The sequence below is a fragment of the Lissotriton helveticus genome, chromosome 4_1, assembly GCF_964261635.1.
Source record: "Lissotriton helveticus chromosome 4_1, aLisHel1.1, whole genome shotgun sequence".
In the NCBI taxonomy this organism is placed as follows: domain Eukaryota; kingdom Metazoa; phylum Chordata; class Amphibia; order Caudata; family Salamandridae; genus Lissotriton; species Lissotriton helveticus.
Window position 1 is genome coordinate 167,830,259 of NC_136063.1, and position 22,401 is coordinate 167,852,659.

General features: G+C 51.2%; 1 protein-coding gene across 4 annotated transcripts in view; it reads right to left on the minus strand.

Annotated features, from left to right (window-relative positions):
• The window catches only part of RHPN1 (rhophilin Rho GTPase binding protein 1), a 615,089-nt gene that overhangs the window by 252,086 nt on the left and 340,602 nt on the right, over positions 1-22,401 (minus strand). For all 4 annotated transcript variants that reach the window (XM_078686651.1, XM_078686652.1, XM_078686653.1 and 1 more), the window contains one exon: positions 865-993. In XM_078686651.1, coding sequence (XP_078542777.1) covers positions 865-993 — 129 coding nt within the window. The remainder of the gene's footprint in view (positions 1-864; positions 994-22,401) is intronic.

Sequence of the window (22,401 nt, forward strand, 5' to 3'; positions counted from 1 at the left end):
AAGGCACCTCTAAAAAACACAAACCTTCCATAGATCTCCGATTAAAAAAAACTCCCCATACTGCAAACAGTAGATGCAAACAGCCTTATTTGTGCTTTTGAAAATGGTCACACTGGGGAATATGGCAAAGAGGGTCAGTCAACTCAATTTGTTGGTTGCTGCCTCCACAAAAGAGATTATAGCACAGGCACAATCTAACAAGTGGTCTTCTATACCCTTCATTTTGAAAGCAGAGTATTCTTGTTAAAGGAGGCACCCCAGCATATTAACCCCTTGGCTGCGGGGCACATTCCCCCGCTGTGCTGGGGGGCGGGTGGGGGGCGCATACAGCACCCCGGTGCTCATGACGAGGTCAGCTCGTCATGAGCTACGGCGCTCCGGTGCTCATGACGAGCTGAGCTCGTCATGGTCACACCCGTTCCCATGGAACGTTCAGCACAGCAGGGGAATCAGCCCAGCATGCGAGCTGGGCTGATTCAACTATGACACCCAAAGAAATAATATTGAGTTTGCATGCTTTATCACATTAAATAAAACCAGACATTTTGGCTTTGGCAATACGTGCTTATTATTTTAGTTTTTTTATGGAAATGATGGTGGGACATAAAACACAGCTGTGCTTGTCTACCAGTGGCACCACCATTGTTTCGAGTGATGTGTAAATTATCAGGATAAAAGGCCACGTCCTGACTGTTGTTATCTCCGAGGCCCAGGCTCACTGCAATCAATCCCATATTTGCATCACACACGCACTATCGGGCACAGAGAGCAGGCTGGCGAGCTGCTGCCCTTTCCCTTATCACTGTCGCAGCATCCCTGGCCTCTGCGGCTCCTGAACAATGGGTTCAGAGGAGGCCATCTCACCTGTCGTTCTGGTAAACATCCACAGAGCTATTCAGCTCCTCCAGCTCTTCCTTCAGTAGCTGCAGGTTGGAGTTCACATAGCTGAGCTCTAAAGCCACTGTTTCTTTCACCTTGTGGTTGGTGGTAGCTCTGAAAATGAGAATTAGAAATGTAAGACACATTACCTTAAACATACGCAGAAGAACGATGCCACAGTTTGTAAATGTGCTACATTTTCTTGTGGAAGAAAACAAAACAGTTCAGCACCTTTAATGGCTAAGGACGACAGAAAGTGCACAAAGAAAACTGCCTGAGCCAGAGTTTGTGCTGAAACCAGTGCCAGGGGAGGGGAGCAGCAGTCAGGACCAACCCCTGGAGCCAGCACCACTGCAAGGAGCAGAGACCAGCACCTGAAGTCAGGACCAACCCCTGGAGCCAGCACCACTGTAAGGAGCAGAGACCAGCACCTGCAGTCAAGACCAACCCCTAGAGCCAGCACCAGTGCAAGGAGCAGAGACCAGCACCTGCAGTCAGGACCAACCCCTGGAGCCAGCACCACTGCAAGGAGCAGAGACCAGCACCTGCAGTCAGGACCAACCCCTGGAGCCAGCACCACTGCAAAGAGCAGAGACCAGCACCTGCAACCAGGACCAACCCCTGGAGCCAGCACCAGTGCAAGGAGCAGAGACCAGCACCTGAAGTCAGGACCAACCCCTGGAGCCAGCAACAATGCAAGGAGCAGAGACCAGCACCTGCAACCAGGACCAACCCCTGGAGCCAGCACCACTGCAAGGAGCAGAGACCAGCACCCGAAGTCAGGACCAACCCCTAGAGCCAGCACCAGTGCAAGGAGCAGAGACCAGCACCTGCAACCAGGACCAACCCCTGGAGCCAGCACCACTGCAAGGAGCAGAGACCAGCACCTGCAACCAGGACCAACCCCTGGAGCCAGCACCAGTGCAAGGAGCAGAGACCAGCACCTGAAGTCAGGACCAACCCCTAGAGCCAGCACCAGTGCAAGGAGCAGAGACCAGCACCTGCAGTCAGGACCAACCCCTGGAGCCAGCACCACTGCAAGGAGCAGAGACCAGCACCTGCAGTCAGGACCAACCCCTGGAGCCAGCACCAGTGCAAGGAGCAGAGACCAGCACCTGCAGTCAAGACCAACCCCTAGAGCCAGCACCAGTGCAAGGAGCAGAGACCAGCACCTGCAGTCAGGACCAACCCCTGGAGCCAGCACCACTGCAAGGAGCAGAGACCAGCACCTGCAGTCAAGACCAACCCCTAGAGCCAGCACCAGTGCAAGGAGCAGAGACCAGCACCTGCAGTCAAGACCAACCCCTAGAGCCAGCACCAGTGCAAGGAGCAGAGACCAGCACCTGCAGTCAGGACCAACCCCTGGAGCCAGCACCACTGCAAGGAGCAGAGACCAGCACCTGCAGTTAGGACCAACCCCTGGAGCCAGCACCAGTGCAAGGAGCAGAGACCAGCACCTGCAACCAGGACCAACCCCTGGAGCCAGCACCAGTGCAAGGAGCAGAGACCAGCACCTGCAACCAGGACCAACCCCTGGAGCCAGCACCAGTGCAAGGAGCAGAGACCAGCACCTGCAACCAGGACCAACCCCTGGAGCCAGCACCAGTGCAAGGAGCAGAGACCAGCACCTGCAACCAGGACCAACCCCTGGAGCCAGCACCACTGCAAGGAGCAGAGACCAGCACCTGCAACCAGGTCCAACCCCTGGAGCCAGCACCAGTGCAAGGAGCAGAGACCAGCGCCTGCAGCCAGGACCAACCCCTGGAGCCAGCACCACTGCAAGGAGCAGAGACCAGCACCTGCAGTCAGGACCAACCCCTGGAGACAGCACCAGTGCAAGGAGCAGAGACCAGCACCTGCAGTCAGGACCAACCCCTGGAGCCAGCACCAGTGCAAGGAGCAGAGACCAGCACCTGCAGTCAGGACCAACCCCTGGAGCCAGCACCAGTGCAAGGAGCAGAGACCAGCACCTGCAGTCAGGACCAACCCCTGGAGCCAGCACCAGTGCAAGGAGCAGAGACCAGCACCTGCAGTCAGGACCAACCCCTGGAGCCAGCACCACTGCAAGGAGCAGAGACCAGCACCTGCAGTCAGGACCAACCCCTGGAGCCAGCACCACTGCAAAGAGCAGAGACAGCCTGGAGCCAGCACCACTGCAAGGAGCAGAGACCAGCACCTGCAACCAGGACCAACCCCTGGAGCCAGCACCACTGCAAGGAGCAGAGACCAGCACCTGAAGTCAGGACCAACCCCTGGAGCCAGCACCAGTGCAAGGAGCAGAGACCAGCAACTGCAGTCAGGACCAACCCCTGGAGCCAGCACCACTGGAAGGAGCAGAGACCAGCACCTGCAGTCAAGACCAACCCCTAGAGCCAGCACCACTGCAAGGAGCAGAGACCAGCACCTGAAGTCAGGACCAACCCCTGGAGCCAGCACCACTGCAAGGAGCAGAGACCAGCACCTGCAACCAGGACCACCCCCTGGAGCCAGCAACAGTGCAAGGAGCAGAGACCAGCACCTGCAACCAGGACCAACCCCTAGAGCCAGCACCAGTGCAAGGAGCAGAGACCAGCACCTGCAGTCAGGACCAACCCCTGGAGCAAGCACCACTGCAAGGAGCAGAGACCAGCACCTGCAGTCAGGACCAACCCCTGGAGCCAGCAACAGTGCAAGGAGCAGAGACCAGCACCTGCAGTCAAGACCAACCCCTAGAGCCAGCACCAGTGCAAGGAGCAGAGACCAGCACCTGCAGTCAGGACCAACCCCTGGAGCCAGCACCACTGCAAGGAGCAGAGACCAGCACCTGCAACCAGGACCAACCCCTGGAGCCAGCACCACTGCAAGGAGCAGAGACCAGCACCTGCAACCAGGACCAACCCCTGGAGCCAGCACCAGTGCAAGGAGCAGAGACCAGCACCTGAAGTCAGGACCAACCCCTGGAGCCAGCACCACTGCAAGGAGCAGAGACCAGCACCTGAAGTCAGGACCAACCCCTGGAGCCAGCACCAGTGCAAGGAGCAGAGACCAGCACCTGCAGTCAGGACCAACCCCTGGAGCCAGCACCACTGCAAGGAGCAGAGACCAGCACCTGCAGTCAGGACCAACCCCTGGAGCCAGCACCACTGCAAGGAGCAGAGACCAGCACCTGCAGTCAGGACCAACCCCTGGAGCCAGCACCACTGCAAGGAGCAGAGACCAGCACCTGCAACCAGGACCAACCCCTGAAGTCAGGACCAACCCCTGGAGCCAGCACCACTGCAAGGAGCAGAGACCAGCACCTGAAGTCAGGACCAACCCCTGGAGCCAGCACCACTGCAAGGAGCAGAGACCAGCACCTGCAGTCAGGACCAACCCCTGGAGCCAGCACCACTGCAAGGAGCAGAGACCAGCACCTGAAGTCAGGACAAACCCCTGGAGCCAGCACCACTGCAAGGAGCAGAGACCAGCACCTGCAGTCAGGACCAACCCCTGGAGCCAGCACCAGTGCAAGGAGCAGAGACCAGCACCTGAAGTCAGGACCAACCCCTAGAGCCAGCACCAGTGCAAGGAGCAGAGACCAGCACCTGCAACCAGGACCAACCCCTGGAGCCAGCACCACTGCAAGGAGCAGAGACCAGCACCTGCAACCAGGACCAACCCCTGGAGCCAGCACCACTGCAAGGAGCAGAGACCAGCACCTGCAGTCAGGACCAACCCCTGGAGCCAGCACCACTGCAAGGAGCAGAGACCAGCACCTGCAGTCAGGACCAACCCCTGGAGCCAGCAACAGTGCAAGGAGCAGAGACCAGCACCTGCAGTCAAGACCAACCCCTAGAGCCAGCACCAGTGCAAGGAGCAGAGACCAGCACCTGAAGTCAGGACCAACCCCTGGAGCCAGCACCAGTGCAAGGAGCAGAGACCAGCACCTGCAGTCAGGACCAACCCCTGGAGACAGCACCACTGCAAGGAGCAGAGACCAGCACCTGAAGTCAGGACCAACCCCTGGACCAGCACCACTGCAAGGAGCAGAGACCAGCACCTGCAGTCAGGACCAACCCCTGGAGCCAGCACCACTGCAAGGAGCAGAGACCAGCACCTGCAGTCAGGACCAACCCCTGGAGCCAGCACCAGTGCAAGGAGCAGAGACCAGCACCTGCAACCAGGACCAACCCCTGGAGCCAGCACCACTGCAAGGAGCAGAGACCAGCACCTGAAGTCAGGACCAACCCCTGGAGCCAGCACCACTGCAAGGAGCAGAGACCAGCACCTGCAGTCAGGACCAACCCCTGGAGCCAGCACCACTGCAAGGAGCAGAGACCAGCACCTGAAGTCAGGACCAACCCCTGGAGCCAGCACCAGTGCAAGGAGCAGAGACCAGCACCTGCAGTCAGGACCAACCCCTGGAGCCAGCACCACTGCAAGGAGCAGAGACCAGCACCTGCAGTCAGGACCAACCCCTGGAGCCAGCACCAGTGCAAGGAGCAGAGACCAGCACCTGCAGTCAGGACCAACCCCTGGAGCCAGCACCAGTGCAAGGAGCAGAGACCAGCACCTGAAGTCAGGACCAACCCCTGGAGCCAGCACCACTGCAAGGAGCAGAGACCAGCACCTGAAGTCAGGACCAACCCCTGGAGCCAGCACCAGTGCAAGGAGCAGAGACCAGCACCTGCAGTCAGGACCAACCCCTGGAGCCAGCACCACTGCAAGGAGCAGAGACCAGCACCTGCAACCAGGACCAACCCCTGGAGCCAGCACCAGTGCAAGGAGCAGAGACCAGCACCTGAAGTCAGGACCAACCCCTGGAGCCAGCACCACTGCAAAGAGCAGAGACCAGCACCTGCAACCAGGACCAACCCCTGGAGCCAGCACCAGTGCAAGGAGCAGAGACCAGCACCTGCAACCAGGACCAACCCCTGGAGCCAGCACCACTGCAAGGAGCAGAGACCAGCACCTGCAACCAGGTCCAACCCCTGGAGCCAGCACCAGTGCAAGGAGCAGAGACCAGCACCTGCAGCCAGGACCAACCCCTGGAGCCAGCACCACTGCAAGGAGCAGAGACCAGCACCTGCAGTCAGGACCAACCCCTGGAGCCAGCACCACTGCAAGGAGCAGAGACCAGCACCTGCAACCAGGTCCAACCCCTGGAGCCAGCACCAGTGCAAGGAGCAGAGACCAGCACCTGCAACCAGGACCAACCCCTGGAGCCAGCACCAGTGCAAGGAGCAGAGACCAGCACCTGCAACCAGGACCAACCCCTGGAGCCAGCACCAGTGCAAGGAGCAGAGACCAGCACCTGCAGTCAGGACCAACCCCTGGAGCCAGCACCAGTGCAAGGAGCAGAGACCAGCACCTGCAGTCAGGACCAACCCCTGGAGCCAGCACCACTGCAAGGAGCAGAGACCAGCACCTGCAGTCAGGACCAACCCCTGGAGCCAGCATCACTGCAAGGAGCAGAGACCAGCACCTGAAGTCAGGACCAACCCCTGGAGCCAGCACCACTGCAAGGAGCAGAGACAGCCTGGAGCCAGCACCACTGCAAGGAGCAGAGACCAGCACCTGCAACCAGGACCAACCCCTGGAGCCAGCACCACTGCAAGGAGCAGAGACCAGCACCTGAAGTCAGCACCAACCCCTGGAGCCAGCACCAGTGCAAGGAGCAGAGACCAGCAACTGCAGTCAGGACCAACCCCTAGAGCCAGCACCACTGGAAGGAGCAGAGACCAGCACCTGCAGTCAAGACCAACCCCTAGAGCCAGCACCACTGCAAGGAGCAGAGACCAGCACCTGCAACCAGGACCAACCCCTGGAGCCAGCACCAGTGCAAGGAGCAGAGACCAGCACCTGAAGTCAGGACCAACCCCTGGAGCCAGCATCACTGCAAGGAGCAGAGACCAGCACCTGCAGTCAGGACCAACCCCTGAAGCCAGCACCACTGCAAGGAGAAGAGACCAGCACCTGTAGTCAGGACCAACCCCTGGAGCCAGCACCAGTGCAAGGAGCAGAGACCAGCACCTGAAGTCAGGTCCAACCCCTGGAGCCAGCACCACTGCAAGGAGCAGAGACCAGCACCTGAAGTCAGGACCAACCCCTGGAGCCAGCACCACTGCAAGGAGCAGAGACCAGCACCCGCAGTCAGGACCAACCCCTGGAGCCAGCAACACTGCAATGAGCAGAGACCAGCACCTGCAGTCAGGACCAACCCCTGGAGCCAGCACCACTGCAAGGAGCAGAGACCAGCACCTGCAGTCAGGACCAACCCCTGGAGCCAGCACCACTGCAAGGAGCAGAGACCAGCACCTGAAGTCAGGACCAACCCCTAGAGCCAGCACCAGTGCAAGCAGCAGAGACCAGCACCTGCAACCAGGACCAACCCCTGGAGCCAGCACCACTGCAAGGAGCAGAGACCAGCACCTGCAGTCAGGACCAACCCCTGGAGCCAGCACCACTGCAAGGAGCAGAGACCAGCACCTGCAACCAGGACCAACCCCTGGAGCCAGCACCAGTGCAAGGAGCAGAGACCAGCACCTGCAACCAGGACCAACCCCTGGTGCCAGCACCACTGCAAGGAGCAGAGACCAGCACCTGCAACCAGGACCAACCCCTGGAGCCAGCACCAGTGCAAGGAGCAGAGACCAGCACCTGCAGTCAAGACCAACCCCTGGAGCCAGCACCAGTGCAAGGAGCAGAGACCAGCACCTGCAACCAGGACCAACCCCTGGAGCCAGCACCACTGCAAGGAGCAGAGACCAGCACCTGAAGTCAGGACCAACCCCTGGAGCCAGCACCAGTGCAAGGAGCAGAGACCAGCACCTGCAACCAGGACCAACCCCTGGAGCCAACACCACTGCAAGGAGCAGAGACCAGCACCTGCAACCAGGACCAACCCCTGGAGCCAGCACCACTGCAAGGAGCAGAGACCAGCACCTGCAGTCAGGACCAACCCCTGGAGCCAGCACCACTGCAAGGAGCAGAGACCAGCACCTGCAACCAGGACCAACCCCTGGAGCCAGCACCAGTGCAAGGAGCAGAGACCAGCACCTGAAGTCAGGACCAACCCCTGGAGCCAGCACCACTGCAAAGAGCAGAGACCAGCACCTGCAGTCAGGACCAACCCCTGGAGCCAGCACCACTGCAAGGAGCAGAGACCAGCACCTGCAACCAGGACCAACCCCTGGAGCCAGCACCAGTGCAAGGAGCAGAGACCAGCACCTGCAACCAGGACCAACCCCTGGAGCCAGCACCACTGCAAGGAGCAGAGACCAGCACCTGCAACCAGGACCAACCCCTGGAGCCAGCACCAGTGCAAGGAGCAGAGACCAGCACCTGCAACCAGGACCAACCCCTGGAGCCAGCACCACTGCAAGGAGCAGAGACCAGCACCTGCAGTCAGGACCAACCCCTGGAGCCAGCACCAGTGCAAGGAGCAGAGACCAGCACCTGCAGTCAGGACCAACCCCTGGAGCGAGCACCAGTGCAAGGAGCAGAGACCAGCACCTGCAGCCAAGACCAACCCCTGGAGCCAGCACCACTGCAAGGAGCAGAGACCAGCACCTGCAACCAGGACCAACCACTGGAGCCAGCACCACTGCAAGGAGCAGAGACCAGCACCTGCAACCAGGACCAACCCCTGGAGCCAGCACCACTGCAAGGAGCAGAGACCAGCACCTGCAGTCAGGACCAACCCCTGGAGCAAGCAACACTGCAAGGAGCAGAGACCAGCACCTGAAGTCAGGACCAACCCCTGGAGCCAGCACCAGTGCAAGGAGCAGAGACCAGCACCTGCAGTCAGGACCAACCCCTGGAGCCAGCAACAGTGCAAGGAGCAGAGACCAGCACCTGCAGTCAAGACCAACCCCTAGAGCCAGCACCAGTGCAAGTAGCAGAGACCAGCACCTGCAGTCAGGACCAACCCCTGGAGCCAGCAACACTGCAAGGAGCAGAGACCAGCACCTGCAGTTAGGACCAACCCCTGGAGCCAGCACCACTGCAAGGAGCAGAGACCAGCACCTGCAACCAGGACCAACCCCTGGAGCCAGCACCAGTGCAAGGAGCAGAGACCAGCACCCGCAGTCAAGACCAACCCCTAGAGCCAGCACCAGTGCAAGGAGCAGAGACCAGCACCTGCAGGCAAGACCAACCCCTAGAGCCAGCACCAGTGCAAGGAGCAGAGACCAGCACCTGCAACCAGGACCAACCCCTGGAGCCAGCACCACTGCAAGGAGCAGAGACCAGCACCTGCAGTCAGGACCAACCCCTGGAGCCAGCACCACTGCAAGGAGCAGAGACCAGCACCTGCAACCAGGACCAACCCCTGGAGCCAGCACCAGTGCAAGGAGCAGAGACCAGCACCTGCAACCAGGACCAACCCCTGGAGCCAGCACCAGTGCAAGGAGCAGAGACCAGCACCTGAAGTCAGGACCAACCCCTGGAGCCAGCACCACTGCAAAGAGCAGAGACCAGCACCTGCAACCAGGACCAACCCCTGGAGCCAGCACCAGTGCAAGGAGCAGAGACCAGCACCTGCAACCAGGACCAACCCCTGGAGCCAGCACCACTGCAAGGAGCAGAGACCAGCACCTGCAACCAGGACCAACCCCTGGAGCCAGCACCAGTGCAAGGAGCAGAGACCAGCACCTGCAACCAGGACCAACCCCTGGAGCCAGCACCAGTGCAAGGAGCAGAGACCAGCACCTGAAGTCAGGACCAACCCCTAGAGCCAGCACCAGTGCAAGGAGCAGAGACCAGCACCTGCAGTCAGGACCAACCCCTGGAGCCAGCACCACTGCAAGGAGCAGAGACCAGCACCTACAGTCAGGACCAACCCCTGGAGCCAGCACCACTGCAAAGAGCAGAGACCAGAACCTGCAACCAGGACCAACCCCTGGAGCCAGCACCACTGCAAGGAGCAGAGACCAGCACCTGCAACCAGGACCAACCCCGGGAGCCAGCACCAGTGCAAGGAGCAGAGACCAGCACCTGCAACCAGGACCAACCCCTGGAGCCAGCACCACTGCAAGGAGCAGAGACCAGCACCTGCAACCAGGACCAACCCCTGGAGCCAGCACCAGTGCAAGGAGCAGAGACCAGCACCTGCAACCAGGACCAACCCCTGGAGCCAGCACCACTGCAAGGAGCAGAGACCAGCACCTGCAGTCAGGACCAACCCCTGGAGCCGGGACCAGTGATTGGAGCGGACACCAGGGCGTGAAGCTAAGACCAGCACCTACAACTGGCGACCAGTACCTGGGGCAAGGACCAGCACCAACCCTTAGAACCAGCACCAGTGCTTGGAGCAGAGACCAGGGCGTGGAGCTGAAACCAGCACTTATAACTGGCATCCAGCACCTGAGGCAAGGACCAGAAGCAACTGCAGTCAGGACCAACCCCTGGAGCCGGGACCAGTGATTGGAGCCGGGACCAGCACCAGCGGCCAAGACACGAGAGCCTGGAAAGGAAGCAAGGTGTTTTTGTGGAGAACTTGATGGGCTAGCCAGAAAACAGGCATAAACACAGATGATATATCGCAGCCCAGCCCACCAAATAAGCTGGGTGCTGCCCTGTGTACCCCATATTCAGGGACATAACTGGGAGCAACACCATATAGGGCACTGTAGCTAGAAGCCTGGTAGAGTTCAAAGAAGTTAGGAACATGCCCCAAGACTGTACACTACCATTGGTAAAGTTTACGTGAATTTCCAAATAATCCCTTCAGGGAAAAAAGATATTTTAGGCGAAACGTTCACGAAAGTGAGATCACAGGTGTGGGTTTGGCTTCCAAATAGATGGTTACCAGGAGGACAACAAAGATGACTCAACTGTAACACAGCCCAGGGAGATCTAGCACCTGGAGTGCGGCCATAGAGTGAATCATCCCACATTAAAATCCACAGAAAGGTGCTAAGGATCCATAAGATTGTTTACATATTCATGCAATGTGAAGCAAAAGAAGCCACTGATAGGAAGGAAGGACGAAGGAACTTAATGTTAGCTAGCACCAAGAAGGAACTTTTATACACCTTTTGAATTGGAGCAGTGACAGGGGCTTGCTTCAGTTTTGGAACTGTAGGAGGAGTGGTGGATGTAGGTTCCCCTGTTTGCAGACAGGTCTGTTTTGGGGATTTTTTTGAAGTTCACGCTGCTATGTTTGCTGACCAACACATCATAGTAGTTCGCACACATGATGGATGCCCTATCACAAGAAATAAGCAGACGCAGTTTCGCATACTGGCATGGTACATTAATGGCCTGACAAATACATTCAAGCATAGGGTGGGACTGAAAAAAGCTCCCAATCTGAAGTGCAGTAACTGCACATTCTGAGTAGTTCTTGATTCAACAGTGTATTACAGGAGGGGTTTTTCATGGGACCCAGGGGGATGTCAATATTCTTCCACAAATGGTTTCCATTTTCCATACACCACACAGACTTGGATAGTTTTGGTAGGGGGAAGACCTTCCTGTACACCACACCCTCCTTGGTTGACGATCATTTGTGGGAACTTCACATGTCCAGCACTTTCTGACAGATATAACTAGCATACCCAACATCCTCACTGGGGTTACTCTATGTCCAGGGGACTTTAGGCCATGGGGAACATCAATACCTATTCTACTTGAAGCCTAAGTTAACTAAAGATCGATCATCGAGACCCTGCACAAGTGCACATATACTAGATACTAGCGGCATGTTGGGAGCTGGCATGTGGAACTTATCAATCCAGGAGATATTCTAGGCCCATTTCGATTAGTTCCTTATGCCAGTTTCTGACATGGCACTGGTAGCTAGTTAAAAGATACTTTCCTGCGGTCTCTCAAATTTGTCTCCTGTTGAGTGGTAGGTAGTCTAGGTGTCCAAGCGACCTCTAGATTGTGGTGGTTGAAAGCATGGTGGCTTCAGGGCAACAGGTTTGTTGACATTATAAGGAAGGCAACTGAACGATATTTTCAATAAACTTCTTGTTCTGTGGAATCACACCGGACTCTGTGGGAAGTCTTCCAACTTGTTTTGAGGGGCAAGACTATGGCGTACGTTCCCAGGGTTGCCAAAAGCTGGAAGGATTGCACGGCAGACTTGGAGACCCAAAAGTTAGAAAATTGTGATGGGAACAGGTTGAGGGTCATGGAACGGAACAGGTTTGTTATTCAGTAGAGGGTACTAGTTAAAGTCTGAGTGTATTGTACAGCATCCCAAAGGAGCATCTACAAATGTAGGAATCAGGACGGGAAGATATTGTATAGGATGATCAGGTGGGAGGAGATGATGAGATTGATCGGTAATTTTGAAAATCCTTCCGTTATATCTCTGCATAGGGTGGGAAGACGTTACTCCTTAAGCTTCGCCGGACCACAAATCATTCAGCTGCCCAAAAGCCAATAAAAACATGGCTCTTTCCCTTCCCAAACCTCCGGATTTCACCAAGTTTTCCCCAGTGGTAGGATACCTTTGTGGATGATTGTTGGATTACATAAATGCTGAGAATTACTAAAACGAGAACAGAATTGATGGCCTGGCACTCAAGTAGTGCCAAACCTAGATTAATGTTCTAACTACTCCAGTTTCTGCAAAAATTGGCCCAAATCGCTTATGTTTCCGTGTAACGTGGTGCACTACACTAGAATGGTGAAGCAGTAGCATAAATTCTTTAGGAAAGTAAAAAAGAAATGCACACAATAAACATGATCTTATTCCAATCTAAATCCTACTGGGGGCATGGGGCAAGTTGGTGTTGTGAGGAACAGGGAATTGGTCTCACACCGACACACCTCCCAAATCGCTGGGTGTGGTCACTCATCCGGAACAAGATCTCAGGATGGAGACAATCCGCTTTAGACACTTGGTGTGTTTGTGAAAGAGAAGTCACTTCGCTGGACGTGCAATGGCTCCAACATTCAGCACCATAAGGTGGTACATCGAAGGCCGATTTTCTCTTCATATCACAGTACCTCTGTTTAAAATCATGTCCCGACCTAAATTGCTATTTCAATTTCATTGCTAACCTTTCAGGACCATATGTGTATTTCTTAAGGAGACTACTGCCTACATTCGTTTTTCTGGCCTAGAGCTTAGAAGGCCAAATGTTGCAATTTGATGTCTAATAGAAGGCTGGCAGGTCATGGGAAACACAGTCATGTATTAAAAGGCAACTCACTTCATTGCATTCAACAATTGGCATTTTGATATCAACCCTGATCCCACGACTGGTTTGGGATTGTGTGCTCCTGGCGGCACAGTTCTGTGCCACGTTCTGCATGGAACACGGATACAGACTGCTCTCCCACATGCAACATGGACTGTGTTTCATCAGTGGCAGAATTCTCTAAAGGCAATGGGATGGTATGGTCATTTCAGAAAAGGTGACGGCTTGGCTGCTTAGCGAGGTGGCAAACCTGCACAGTTTCGTGGGATAGACCATCATTTAAATTTCTAAAGTGTGTGATGTCATGAGTGTGAGAAGAGGATGATGTCCCATTTATACATACAGCGGCTGTTGTAAAACGCATAACTCTGTCATTCAGGTAACCACCAGCTATGTTATGTTATTGGAATTTTTAAAGCGCTCTGTTACCCTGAGGTGTCCTGGCGCTGTATGCTACCAACTGATAGAACATCTGCGACTGTTAGCTGAGATGACCATTTAAGTAAATAGCCATGTTTTTAATCCTTTCCTAAAAGGGAGAAGCTTTGTTGAGTTTCTAAGAAGGAAAGGCAGGCTATTCCAAGCCTTGGAGGCGCAGTGACGAAAGCTCCTACCACCCCAGCTAGTTTTGTTATAACGGGGGAGGATCGCTTGTTTGGCTTGCATGGAGCGCTGAGTTCCAGGAACATATGACTTGATTGAGTGTTTTAAGAAGCCAGGACCAATGCCATTAAGGGCCTTAAAAACTATACACGAGGCCTAAACTGAATCCGTAGTTCAACAGGGAGCCAATGAAGAGTTCTGAGTACCGACCTCAGCGAGACAAACCTGGGTGTACCTGTAAGCATCTTGGCTGCTGCATTCTGCACGATCTGGAGTCTGACCAAATGTCTCTTCTGGATGTTGATATAGAGACTATTGCACTAATCCATTTGTGACATAATGAGCGCTGTGACTGCTGTCTTCAGGTTGTCTTCCGGGAGGAGAAATTTGATTTTCCTCAGGTTTCTTAGAATAAAGAAGCAGGATAAAACTACCCTGCTAATTTGATCGCCGAAGGAAAGGTTCGAATTAAGGATCACTCCCAGATTTTTCGTCCTTTCCACCAGGATTGGAGGCATGCCCATTGCATTTGGCCACCAATCAGGTGTCCAGAGGTTGGTGGTGTTCTCGAATACAATCACCTTGGTTTTTCCTGCATTAAGTTTTAGGCAGTTTGATGCCATCCAGGCTGAAATCACCTGCATACAGTTATGACATTTAGAGCCAGTCTCAGCCTCTGACCCTTTTTGAATAGACCCTATGAACATGAAAACAGAATATATCCTGAGCTAAAAGACAATAAAGTGTACATATGAACAAAATGACGAATCGAGTGTTTCTACTCTTCTTCTTTTATTGAGCAGTAATCCTTCTTTTAATGCAATCTAGCCGTTGCCAACACGTGTTTCATCTTTAGTGGTTATATACCACAGACTTCTTCAGGGCTAGAACAATATAACATATGTAAATCAGTCAATTACCTGACATAATATGTTTACAAAAAGTCATCCCAACAGCTCAAGCAAGGCATATCGATACCTTAGGTATAAATACACCGCTAGTTACTACACCAGTTGTCAGAGTCCAAGAGTAGGAACGATCTGTAATTTTTCAGAGCTCTTGAATACTCAGGAGTAACCTCTGGTACTCCACTTAATTTTATGAAAGATTACTTATGATCTAGAGTGGCGAATCTAGTTGGAAACCGAGTTTCCGGACCAGTTTTTTTGTGTCCTTTATTTCATTTCCACTTAGGTAAAACATATGGTTTCTCCATACACTGGGAGTTTATTATTGAGTTTCGGTAGACTTACAGCTAGGAAACACGATCCTTTTTAAAGTGAGTTCTGGTTTTTGACTACTGATGTTATACTATTTGATTCAGTGGGAAACTTATCATATGTTGCTAATATTGAATTATTACTGATTTTTATAGGTTATATGAATTGCACTTTGTGAATCAATAATGGCAGGGTTATATGAATAAAGACCTGAGAGCCCTATTTTAGGTGAGATAACTTTCAGCTCCCCCTGGGAGCTTATTGGTTTCTCTAAGTTTGTGATTTGTTTTCACACAAAGGGGTTATCTCTCTTTCTTTTCTGTTGCTTCACACATTTGTTACACTTAGATTAATGCTTTTTTTTTTATATATGATGCACATGGACTTTGGTGTTTCCCTCCTTTTTCCCTCAAAATCACCTCACTGGATATATTCTCTGGCTGAAGAAATGCACTAACTGATGTGTTGCTTTGCTTATTTGGGAGATCGTTCCTACTCTTGGACTCTGACAACTGGTGTAGTAACTAGCGGTGTATTTATACCTAAGGTATCGATATGCCTTGCTTGAGCTGTTGGGATGACTTTTTGTAAATATAGTATGTCAGGTAATTGACTGATATACATATGTTATATTGTTCTAGCCCTGAAGAAGTCTGTGGTATATAACCACTAAAGACGAAACACGTGTTGGCAACGGCTAGATTGCATTAAAAGAAGGATTACTGCTCAATAAAAGAAGAAGAGAAGAAACACTTGATTCGTCATTTTGTTCATATGTACACTTTATTGTCTTTTAGCTCAAGATATATTCTGTTTTCATTTTCATAGGGTTTTGACTTGTTCATACCTATCTGGTTTCAGTTGGATGGCCTAAACCTTATCCTTTGAGCTTTCTATGACTGTTTAATACATATTTGTTATCACCATAACCCAGCGCAACTATCGCCCAGCCATCTAATTTCGTGCTTGTTCCTTTTTGAATAGACAACACAATTTGCATGTCGTCGGAGTAAGAGGTTAGCTGGATTCCAAAAGATCTAATCAAAACTGCCAGCGGAGCAACATATACATTAAATAATGTAGGACTGAGCGAGGACCGTTGCGGCACTCCGCAAGGGAGAGAGAAGGGCTTAGATCGACCTTTGCCAAGGTCCACAGTTTGTATTCTACTGGTCAGGAAAGATTTCAGGAGATCCCAGGCCTTGCCTTGGACTCTGACCGCTGATGAACGGTCCATCAGAACTTCATGATGGACCGTATCAAATGCGTCCGAAAGGTCCAGCATGATGAGTATGGCGGCACTGATCTAAGGCCTCTGTGATCTCATCTGTAGATTTAATTAGTGCCAATTCAGTGCTATGTTCCGCACGAAATCCAAACTGTGTGGTGTCTAACAAAGAGTTGGTCTGAAGGAACAGGCTAAGTTGGCCATTCATAGCCAGTGTCACTCATTATCAGCGCAACAAAGATACATTAAATGATTTCAGCTCTTTTGCAGACAAAACTATGACAGTCGAACCTCTACAAAAAAAATATCCACTGATACCGTACTCTGGTCATCAACATGCCAGATGCATTCAGGAAATTTAGGGAGATATGGATGTCTGACATTGGTTAACTTAATTATTCTGACTAGAGTGATACACACGATGCAGAGAGAAACAGCAAAATTGCCACAATTCCGGTTGATACATCTCAAATAGCTGGACAAAGTTAACTAAAAGGAGTGACTCTGGCACTTCGGGGTGATACTTCATACCCATTTGCTTGTTGATGCCTTACAGTGAGGGGGGTGGAGGGGTCTGTCTTTATTCACGGTCTGTGGCTCCCATGCGAACGAGGTGTTTTGACCCGTGGTGGCCAAAACTCCCATCTAGAGTCCTGAATGGCATCTCGTTCCCACTACAAAAATTGCTTTTTTGATTGTATTGGGAGACTTCGAGGCCACCACAAATAAGGACAATGGACAGAAAGAGGACCGAGATAATGAGAGCCCGGTGCAGGAAATAGATCAGTGTATGTTAATAGAAAAGTCTCTCTATGACGCAAGAGGCTGTCCTGCCAAGCATGGCTTGGAGACATTATTTCCACATAGAGTAGGCTGGTTTGTCCAGCAGTGATTGGGACTATGAGGTGGTGTTTAGGGAGTACTGCAGCAGATGCTAATCTGTGTATTGTTGGCCATCTTACTTGTAGGTGTTGCTTGTGTCATTTAAGACTATGCATCAGTGACCTGGAATATGTACCTTGGGACTAGTAGATTTAAGTTTCATTGAGTTTCCAATAACTTGGGGGGCCAATGGACGTAAATCATGGGAGCCCCGGTAAACTCTGCCGACATCAGATTGCATCAGCACCCCACCAACGAACATTAGTGACCATGTTCCAAGATTAGTTGCAGCTATTTTTGAATGAAAAGAGGGAGGCAGCAGTAAGGATCTGGAGCGATCTGAAGGCCTGGCCCCGAGACAAGCAAAGGTTTAATCAACATGAAACAACCAGTAAGACGCTAAAGAACAGCACCAAATGGGCAACCGAATCCTGGCACTGGAGCAACAATACAACAATCAGATGTTAAAGCACAAAGATCTCAATAACACATCAAGGCACAATAACAATAAGATAAGAGGGTTACACTGAGAAAAACATAGGGTCTGAGTAGTAGGATATATGCAAGCAGCACCGGCACTGCAGGGACCAATAGTATTCACCAATTGATTAGTGAATGGTGCTATGCAACAAGGTACATAGGATGCAATGGCAGGGCAAGAGGCATAATAGGCCACAAGATTATGCTACTTTCTTTTGTGTTGTCCATTTCTTTTGTGATACCAAACAAATAATTTTCTCCCAGTCGCACTAAAGCATCACTATGCCAAAAGTAAAAATCACAGGAAAATAATGTGTATTCTTCCTATAAATACTACCATTACTATAACAGTAAGCCAGAGTTGGTTGAATCTCTTTCCTCAAATTATTGTTTTTGGAAGTTGTTAATGTGTCTTAGGTAAAGAGTAGATGCCATTGCCACTAGAAGGCACGTGTTGATAACAACTTATAGAAGGAGAAATATGCTGGAATAGTCTTGAACATTTCTTACACAGCAAATATCAGGGCCCGTGAGGTATACCACAGTTTGGATCTGGCTCTCCGCAATGGAGACAGCACCAGATATTCTAGTAGGGCCACCACTGAATTTAGTGCACACCGTAAGATGTCAAGCACTCCATGACCACTTGCAAAGACTGTCACAAAGAAGGCCCATGACGGAAGACACCTACAACAAAGGAGCCATTGCAGAAAAGGATTATTAGTGGAGAACAGATGAACAAGTTACTTACCTTCAGTTACGCTTTTGTTGGTAGAGACTCAATCAAGCCACAGATCCCTTACCATAGAATAATCCCCAGGCTTCAGACTGGCTCCGGAAACTTTTTTAAGTGTACCTTTGCGTGCCAGTAGGTGGTGTCGTTCGGGCTGACCTCGTCGGAAGTGACATGCGTGGTGCCTATATAGGCACCACCCCAACCAGCTAACTACCATTACTTTTCATGACCCTTCCAGGCCAGAAGCGCGGAGCCACGAAGGTTGCTGATGCACCAGTGTGGAGACACTAAGGACGTCAAATGGGTTGCCCTATATGGAGAAAGCCATTTGCAGAGTGGGGAGATCAGTAAGGAGTCTCTACCAGGTAAGGCGTTACCAATGGTAAGTGACTTGTTCATCTGATAGAGACTTCTAGCCGCAGAATCCTTACCTTAAAACACATACCTTATTAATGACTGACTGGTCAAGGTACAAGGAGATCTGGCTGGCCTTGGCAGCCGGGGTGGCGAAAAGAAATATGGTCCGGGGTTGGGGGGGGCGCAGGAGGCCCCACAATGGGACCAGTGACGGCGGGATTTGGATTGGTGCCAGAGGGCGGAGGAGACGATTTACAAGGCCAGGGGGTGTGTGAAGAAGTGGAGGAAGGTCTGGGGCCCCTGGCGGAAATACCGAGGATCGGGGGGGAGGTGGGTGGGGTGTGAGGCGGGTGGTGGTCTTTGGAAATGTTTTAACCTGCCCAATGTATGTACCAGAGATCGCTAACTATCTCCTGCTAAATGTACGCTGCTATGTATTTTCTGTACCTGTGAGCAAAGTTAATAAAAAGAATTTACAAAAAAAAAAAAACACATACCTGGGCAATATCTCTTCAGAGGAGGGTTTGCAATCAGATTAGACCAGGAAATTCTGGAGGGAAGAACGGGCAAAGTGCCCATCATGACTGACCTGACTGTCCAGGCAATAATACTTAGTAAACATACGCAGAGATACACACATAGCTGCCTGACAGATGTCCAGGAATCGAGCTAGAACAATGGTTGCAGACTTGGATCTGGTGGAATGAGCACTCAAGCCCACAGGGGTTGTTCTTGGCCAAAGGGTAGTGGATTTTCATGCAGAGCACTATCCATCGTGAGATGGTCTGTTTGTGCAAGGCCCTTCCTTTCTGTGCACCAACAAAAAGAAGAGTTGATCGTCCACTTGCACCTCTCTAGTACAATCAATGTAGAACATGCTCTTTTTGGGAACTGAGTCTCTCCTCTTCTTTGGAAGGGTGAGGTGGATTTATTTATTATTATTTTTTTTTTTGTCCTCATTTGCCACAATGATTTTGTTTCCATGATGAAGTCGAGTGGTATACGAGTGGTATGCGGTCTCAGCTAATAATTAGCTGGTAGGGTTCAACTTTGACCCTCGATACTTAACCCTCAGCTCCTCCTTCTCAACCGACTTTATTTCATCCAACAAAAACCAACCATTAAAAGAGTGGATATTTCACAATGATATCTGGCCCTGGAGCATGTCCAAGTGGCTTAATCATTGGACCCGGGGGGGAAAAAAACCAACAAAAAAAAAGGGGAAAAAAAAAACCCGGACATTCAATGTGCCCAATTTAGTAGATGCCAAAACCCCTTTTTGTTTGAGTTACTAGACCTACCCAGGTCTAATCTGGAGACCGTTAGAATCGAAGAGTACCAATCTTCTATTGTAGGGGCAAAGAGTCTTTCCATCTTCTGCATATCTCCCTCCTGGCAAGCAAGATAGAATAAAAAAACAGTTTCTTCTCTGAACTATGGAGACCCTCCAAAATACCAAAGATAATCAGTGGGAGATCGAGGACTATGTTCGAGTTCAAAGATAAAGACAAAGTACTTTTTATGTCCTCCCAAAAAGTTGACAAAACGGGACACTCAAAAAACATGTGACAGTCCGAAGCTGCTACCACACCATATTTAGGGCATGCTACCTGGCTCCCCTGCGTAAATTTCGAACGCCTTAATGGAGAGTAGTAGGCCCTGTGGATGGTAAAGATGTGATTTCTACGGAGCCAAGATGGTTTCACTACGTCCCACAACATTCCACAGGATAGGCTCCAGAGCACTTGTAGATTACACCCCATTATGGTTGATGACCAAAGGTCTTCTGGTAATGAGAAAGCACCATCCCTTTCCTCCATAATCAGGTTGTACCATGCTGAAATTTCCTTTTTAGCGGGAGGTTTATCGACCAAGGATGATATTAATTGGCTGTGACCTCCTATGGGGAATTTATTTCCACGCGTTGTACGAGAAGCAAATGCGTGGGACCAGCTAGCTATTTGCATATACTTAAATCTAGCAAAGTTGATGCCAATGATGTTTCTAAGACACTCCCACGGAAGCAACTCTCCTTCTGTGAACAAATCACCCCAAACAGCCAACCCAGCTTCCTTAATCGGTATCGCTAGACTGTCTCTCAACCAAGCGGGACTCTCAGGGAGATCCCAAAGCGGAGTCCTGCTGTTGTAGTACCCTACTTTAATGGTTTTAGTTATCTGTGCCCACATTTTGGCCATTCCTTGCAAAATCTTCAACTTAATTTTTTTTTTAAACTTGGGGTCCCCAAACTTAACACCTTCTCCTGTGAGAAGGGTGGAATACAAAGAACCGGCCCCATACCCAGATGGATTTTTAAGAAGCACTCTAACATGGGATAGTTGAAATGCCGCGATTCCACCTTTTTCTCTGCGCCTCCTCAGCTATTTCCAGGAGATCCTCGAGAGGCGGTTACTCCAAATAAAGGAGTTAATATCAGATTGTAATTTATTTATTAATGAGGGATCAAAATATAACGGAATTGTGTTAAAAAGAAAAGAAATTTTAGGTAAAATAGACATTTTAATTAAATTGACCCTTCCTAAAAATGATAAAGGGAGTTGTGCCCATGACGTTAATAGTTTACGGCATTCCTTAGCTACCGCTGCGAAATTTATCTTGGCAATCTGATTGATATCTTTAATGATGTTAATACCCAGGTATCTCAGCATATTCCCAGGGCGTACTGTGATATCTGCTGGAATCTGATCTACGTCCCATATCAACATCTCTGTTTTATCAGGGTTGATCTCATACCCAGAGATTTCTCCAAACTCAGAGGCCAGCTTTAAGACTGCTGGGAGCGCCGTGTGTACCTCTGACGTATACACCAGAATATCATCGGCATATAGGGCCACCTTTCTCTCCCACCCCATATACATGAACGGTCTGATGTTAACATTCTCTCTTAAACACTGGGCGAATGGTTCAATGTATAGATCGAACAGGAGTGGGGAGAGAGGGCAGCCCTGCCTAGTACCTCTCGAGATGTTCAAGGGCTCAGATAGAATGCCATTTACCAAAATACAGGCACTAGGATTCTGATATAGAAGATCAATTGCCCTCCGCATTTTTCCACCCACGTTGAACTTTGCCAAGGCCTCTGACGGGTAAACCCAGTTCACCCTGTCGAAGGCCTTGGTTGCATCCAGCGTGAGGGCGGCCAAGGGAAGGGACTCCAGAGAGGCCATATATATTGCCCCTATTAGATCATAGGTTAACTCGTATAACTGTCGTCCCTTCACAAACCCCTTCTGATCTGGGTGAAGGATTTCGGGAGCTACCATTGCAAGTCTTTTAGCAAGAATTGTGGTAAAAATGTTATAATCCACATTTAGAATTGATATGGGTCTATACGACCCACATGCAGTAGGTGACTTTCCGGGCTTTAGGATTAAAGTTATAGAAGCATTATCCCAAGATGGTGGAGGGCGAATGCCGTCTTGTAAAATTTGGTTAAATAAAACTGTCAAAAAGGGGGCTAGTTCTTGCACCAATGCTCTGTAAATTTCAGCTGGTAGAATATCCGGTCCTGCAGCCTTCCCTTTTTTAGCATATTGAACGGCTTTTTCAACTTCTCCCTCTGAGATTATACTATTCAATAACTCACTCTGTTCATTCGATAGGGTCGGCAAAGCTATTTGATTTAGCTATTGCCTAATTTGATCAGGTTCGGGTGTTTTATCTTCATGATATATTTCCTGAAAAAAGTCTTTAAAAGCCTGTCTTATATCCAGGTCTGATGACTTTGGGACGTTGTTAACCGTGATCAAATCTAAGTTGTTACGAATTTGATCGGTTTTGGATTTCCAGGCCAGTAATTTCCCTGCGCCCTCCCTGCTAGCATCACCCCAGACAGGCTATAGTGTATTGGGGCAGGGAGGGCTGAATTAAATGAGACAC